At 44.8% G+C, this 6,167-nt stretch overlaps 1 protein-coding gene across 1 annotated transcript in view; it reads right to left on the bottom strand.

The window, feature by feature from the left end:
- EIF2B5 (eukaryotic translation initiation factor 2B subunit epsilon) overlaps nucleotides 1–6,167 on the bottom strand; it is a 15,578-nt gene continuing 9,411 nt past the window's right edge. Inside the window, exons 13-15 of the mRNA XM_031055504.1 lie at nucleotides 3,142–3,267; nucleotides 1,535–1,645; nucleotides 1–479 (exon numbers count right to left, since the gene is read on the bottom strand). Coding sequence (XP_030911364.1) covers nucleotides 414–479; nucleotides 1,535–1,645; nucleotides 3,142–3,267 — 303 coding nt within the window. The 3' untranslated portion in view covers nucleotides 1–413. The remainder of the gene's footprint in view (nucleotides 480–1,534; nucleotides 1,646–3,141; nucleotides 3,268–6,167) is intronic.

The following is a 6,167-nucleotide window of genomic DNA, read 5'->3' as shown; positions in this document are numbered from 1 at the left end:
AGAAGCAACAATGACTCCAAATACCTCAGCTGTATGACCATTCTTCCACAACCCTGACGGTTAGATCTACAGGGGCATTGTATACATTTGCATCTACGCTCTCCCTTTGTATTAGTAACAAGGACCTCCCAAAAGATAGCTTATAGTACATCATATCCAGGCTCCAGAGGGATTTTAGGTATCACCGCCTCCTGCTTTTCCCTTATTGTTTTTATACTGGGTTGCACATAAGGTGCAAATGAGGGAGGGAGGGAAGTGGCAAAGTTGGGAACACACAACTGAATTAATGATGGGATTGTCAGTCACTTGGATGTCAGGCCCCACATCTATACACCATGCACTGGCATTGATCTTGCCCTGCCCACTTGGCCCAGAAAGGCAGTGAGAGCCTCTTCTCATGCTAAGCCATCATGTCAGTCTTGGTCGCCGTCAGACGACTCCTCCTCTGCCTCCTCCAGCCACTGGATAAACTTCTGGAGCTGCAGAGAGAATGAAAAGTAATTGGGTAACAACTGACACCTAGGAGATGCTGGAAATGCTCAACCAATACACTGTGTGAGTGAGCATCACTACTATGCAAAAGAAAATGTTTCCAGAAGAAACAGAAATGGAGGCAGTTTGAGGGAGCAAGAGACAATGAGGTGAAAAACAACTGGGATGCCCCAGACAAATGTAGATTGATTAAACTCCTAAAGGAGATTCCTCCAGTCAGACAATCCCTCCAACACTCAGCAAAAACCCAAAAGCTTGAGAGGTTTTCAGAGCTTCAGGGCAAAGAGATGGCAGCTGCACCTTAGCTGACATGTTAGGACAACTCTGCTGGGAAAAAAACTTGTCCCTCAGAAACTGCTATTAAAAAGGCAGCTCATTTTATGTTTTAACTGGGCTTGAACAAGCAGCTGAAAGCACTGCTGACCTATACTAATAGCTGACTTTGCAAAGGTCTTGAACAAAGTTGTTCTTTAGATGGCTTTTTTCCCTCTACTTCTCTTCCAGATCCAGGGAGGAGGAGTGGAACAGGGCTCAGCCAAACTGCAGCACAAAGTTCTGCCTGATGGAGGAGGGAAGTTTATATGCTCCTTGCAACAGAAGCCAAATGAAACTACTCAGTACAGCAAATACTTAGAAATATATGTGAAGGGATTGCTGAGCCAGGAATGAAAGCTTCAAAGGAATTGCATGGGGCCAGCACACAGGGCATTGGCCTAAAGCCCATTTCAAATGGGTGTTGGCTTAGAGAAACCGTGCTGCTACTCCAGAAAGTGCTGGCCTTGTGCTACAGAGAGCCCACTAGAAACCCTCCATTCCTTATCCAAACAGGATGATTATGGCAGAATGCACAGAAACTGTTCTGGAGAACAAATCTGTGTTGCTTAGTGTTCAGTTCACTGGTGTGTTTCTTGGCCTACCATGTGATGGCAGCTGCTCCAGAGAAGGTGACAGTGACACCAAACTTTACTCGAAGTTTCTTTCAGCAGCTGTTGTCTGTCTCTCTCCCCCCAGCCCAGCCTCTCCCAACACCTTTGGGACTCACCCGTTGGTTTTTACGAAGCTGCTTTCCTTTGTCAGACGTGTCCCGCAAAGAGAACCAATTGAGAATTACATCTTCTTCCAGAATTTCCAGCTGGTAAAATGTCATCAACACCTGCATCAATTAGAAAAGAGCAACAGGCTCTCTATAAACTCTTTTGGGACTAGCTCACGTCCAAGTACAAAGTTTGCACGTAATCTGTGTCTCTCAGCTCCGTCTTCACCAGAAGGCCCTCAGTCTGCTTCATTTTCCTTCTACTGTTAAAAATAACTGTGATTCTCCTACCAAGCCTTATGTTCCTGACAGATGCTGTGACACATAATGAGTCAAAGTTCAAGCCCCATCAGCTTCAGCTCTGAGGATGCTGGGTATGACTGAGAGCAGTGGGCAATGAGGGGTCACAGAGGACATCAGTCCAAGACATAAGATCTCTTTTTAAAGCAACCCAAACGCCATCCCCAAAGCAGATCCAACAAACAACTGATGCTGGCTCACATTCAGCAGTGACACGTGCAGAGGAGCATGAACCTGTCCAGCTGTGCCCCTCCTCCTGCCAGCTCTCCCTCTGCAGTGCCTTATGGCAGGTGTCAAAGCAATTGGTCATTGCTCAGCTCAAGCCCCTGCCCTGTGAGCGAGGGGGAGAGGCCATCAGGCTTTCTCAGGGTGCCTTTGTGCTCAGGCAGAGCAGGCACTTCGCATCGGCCTCCTTGCAGCAGAGCGCTAACAAAGCTGGCTGCCAACTCCAAATATAAAGTGTCACTTCAATTCCCAGCCTCTAGGGAAACCCAGGCCCCTAGAACAATGGACACATGCCAAACAATTGCTGTAATTCAAGGACATTTTGGCTCACCAAACTGAAGGCTTTTGGCTCCAGTCCTAAGTGCTTTGCCATCAGCCAGAAGCACTGGTAGCAGAAGTTAGGATTACTCTTTCTTGAGGAATCAAGAGTTAAGCACGCTCTAGGAGAGCTCCTCCAAAACAGACAGGGGCTTCCTGAGTTGCTGCTAAAGGAGCCTTGTAATCCAAGTCAAATGCTCTCCATGTGATAAGGCAGACAGAATGTAGGGACAAAATAATTGTGAAGGATGGTGAGGAGGAATATATGAAAATTCTCAGAAGCAGGGAGACAAATAATAAGCCATATGACAGCTTTCCTTTACTCCCTATTTCAAAACCAGCTCAGCCTGAATAAAATTCCACTTTTATTCCCAGCTTTTGTGTTTTGCACTCCAAAGTAGGATAAACCATTTAGCAGTGAGATCCCAGGGACCATGGAGAGATAAATGAAGAGAAGCTCTTCCTAGAGCAAGTCTCTGGCCTTGCCTCCTCCAGTGTCACACAACAAGGGCATCTACGTTGGAAGCTGCAAAATAATAGCTCTCCACAGGCTGCAGGCTGGTAATTAATACTCACCCTCAGCTGTGCTCCCTCAGAGGCACAGGCAGACAAAGAACTATTTTTTTTTTAAGAAATTGTTATAAATGGATTTTCTACACATCCTCTCCACAGAGACTCCAAAATTCTCTCCCTTAAAGCAGAGAGGTGATGATGTAAATAGGATGCATTCCACTGTGAATCTAGCAAAAATAGATTTGGGAGAGGATACTCACTTTAGCTATCGATGTGCAGAGACTGTCATGTTCCAAGAAGAATTCCTCAATGGCACATAAGGCATTCAAGTGATCTGATGCTCGTTTTATGTAATTCTTAAACAACGGGGTCCAGTTCTTCAACAGCTGCAGGGAGAACACACAGAAGAGCTCCTGAGCTGAGATGGATGGGTGCACTCAGCCCTGTGTCTCAGCTGTGTTACACCAAGAAAGTGACCCAGGGAAGCATTTTATGAAGCTATTCAGCTAACTACTTCAGGTATTTGACCCTCTCTGTCCATGAAACAGATCATATGGAGTCTCACATGTGAGAAGAGAACCAGGTTTTACTAAGCTTTCAGAATATCTATTAGCTTTCTTGTTTTTGCCTCTCTGGATGGAATACCAGATCATCACAATGAATGTGTTCAATGGAGTCTGGTACTCAAACAAAATCTCTTCACTGCAGACTGATAAGAAGAGATACCTACATGCTACTCACAGCCTCCCCCCACAGAGCAGCTGACATTTCAGTGGAATTTTCCTTCAAAGCAGAAGGACGAATAAGGAAACACAGAAAAAGATAATGCCAGGTTAATTACCAGCTGAGTAGAAGTGAACAGTGAAAAACAACCACCCCTAAAACAGGAACGTGTCAGAGCAGCCCCTAAGTGCAAATCACGCATTTGCTGTGTGCCTAGAGGCTTGTTTGGATCCTGAAGCCTGCTGCAGGGAATGAGTGGGAAGGATGAAGGACAAGAAGTTGTTACACTATTAGTTGTTCTCTCCTCCAGGGCTTATTTTTCTTAAAGTCTTAAGTTTAATGATTTTAGTGCTGCCTCTTCAAACAATATTTCTGAGTCCCCCACAGTTCTTTCCCTTGTTGTACATATCTGGGAAATATGCAGCAGGGAGCTCTGCAAAGCAGCACAGACTGACCTGAATCTGGGATAGGAGGTAATACTTAGATCCCTGTCCATAAAAATTTTAAAAGGTATCAGAACATGGATAAGATACAAAAATTCTTCATTGGCCACATCATGACCTGACCATCTACAAAAGCATTGTAGAAAATTAAATCAGAGTTCCACATCTTTTTAAATTGAGTAATTCAGCAGCAGGTGATCCTGAAACTACACCCCTGGCATGGCTGCACAGACACAGAAGTCTGCTGTGCCTTCAGCAGTGTCTCCTTACAGAAGGTCTGTTTTGAAGGGAAACTGGCAATTCACAGGGGCTGGGGGTTTGATGAAGAAGCTTTGAGTCACCTACATTTGGGGTTTAACAGCATTATACTGTCCAGGATAACTGTTAACAGGCAGCAGACCTGGGAGAGGGAGAGCTCCAGGACACACAGCAAAGCTACAACCCAGGCTCTGGAGATAGTCCAGGCTGGTGTGGACTACCAAAGGTAGGCTCAGCTAGGAAACAGTGCTCAGCTACTCTGTAGTACTGCACTCCATCACCTCTGCAGACACATCTGCTATGCTACCCTGCTGGAATTTGCATGCCTCAAGCAGAAACAAAGAAGGGGATTAGTCCAAGCAAACTTGTCTGTACACTGGTACACTGACTGGTTTAAGGAGCAACAGTAACAGCACAGAATGGTCCTGATCATCACGGTATGACAATAAAACAACTGAGAGTTCTGTGGGATATTTACAGGAGGTACTTTAGCAAAATGCTTAATGCTAAACACTCTTCCCTCCTCTACAACCATCTCCCCATTCTTATTACTACTGGATAAGAAAGTTATCCTACTGGAAAGTTTATTCCAGGCTAAGAAACACTTTGTAATACCTTTCTATTAAGACCTTTAAATCATAAGCAGGCAGAAACCTAACCAGAAGTGATTGAGTTTCTGAAAGCAGGTTATTTATACAGAAAACACTCACAACCCCAGGACCCAATTCAGTGTGCCTGCTGCTGGAAAAGGGAAAGAAGAAAAAATACACCATGTCAAGTTGAGAACATGCACTGCACTCTAACTGGTGCTAGTGGGGGTAGTTAGACCACAACAGCATCTGGGCTAATAGCCATAAATGGCTTCAGTGACAGCAGAAATCCATTTGGTCTCCAAATAAGCAATCCCATGGTGTGTTCACATGCACTCCATTACAGAATCCCAGTTCTGGGAAAGGTCTGTAGTTCTAGGAAAGGTCTATTTCTGCACCTTCTCTGCTTTACAACTTGCACAAGAGCTGAACGAGACGTCTGACACACATCAAACTGGATACCTCTATTTGTCAAGCCTCCATGTTTCAGCTGAAAAAAATACCCATGGGCATATCCTTTACCAGATGCTAGTTTCCTAAAATTGCTGCAACACTTCAGAGCTTCATGCTCAGGGGCCAGCACTTCAGACCACATCGTGTGGGTTTCAAGTCAAACCATACATCACAACTATGGCATTCCCACAATTTCCCGTCCTGAGCTGCCTGGGACTGCTCTACCATAGGTTTTACATAAGCAACCCATCTTATTTCAGCATCTCTTGATCAAAGTTGAGCTACAAAGATAGTGAGAAACATAAAACAGATCTGTACGGTTCAGTGGGGTCCTGATACCCATCACTCTCAGAATGCAGGTAGCCCCATCTCACACAAAATAACACTTTTCCATAAATACTTCATCACGAGCAGCTCTCAGCCCAAAACTGCTATTGCCTGAGGCAGTTTTAGCTGCAAACTTCAGCAGCAACTACTTTCATTATGTACTAACCTATACCCAGCCTGTGCTTGGGATCTGCAGAGTGTAAATAAGAATTAGTAAATTAATGGAGCACACTTTTTACTAACAGGGAATTGCAAGCTACAGAGAAGCCACTGTTCCAGATGCTGTACAACTTCTGCCTGAAGAACCGATCTTTGCAGAGCACTGCTGGTAAATACACAAAGCTGCTGCCTCAGAAGAACAGTGCTGTGTGTTTAATAAGCCTTTGAAGGCTGGGTAACTACATCTATTAGAGGTATATCTCACCCCAAATATTGGGTTATTGTAACAGTGACAAACATCATGAGTGCAAGTGAACACACCTGTAGCCTCAC

The sequence above is a fragment of the Geospiza fortis genome, unplaced genomic scaffold (assembly GCF_000277835.1).
Source record: "Geospiza fortis unplaced genomic scaffold, GeoFor_1.0 scaffold172, whole genome shotgun sequence".
Taxonomy (NCBI): domain Eukaryota; kingdom Metazoa; phylum Chordata; class Aves; order Passeriformes; family Thraupidae; genus Geospiza; species Geospiza fortis.
This window is presented reverse-complemented; position numbering and strand designations above follow the sequence as displayed.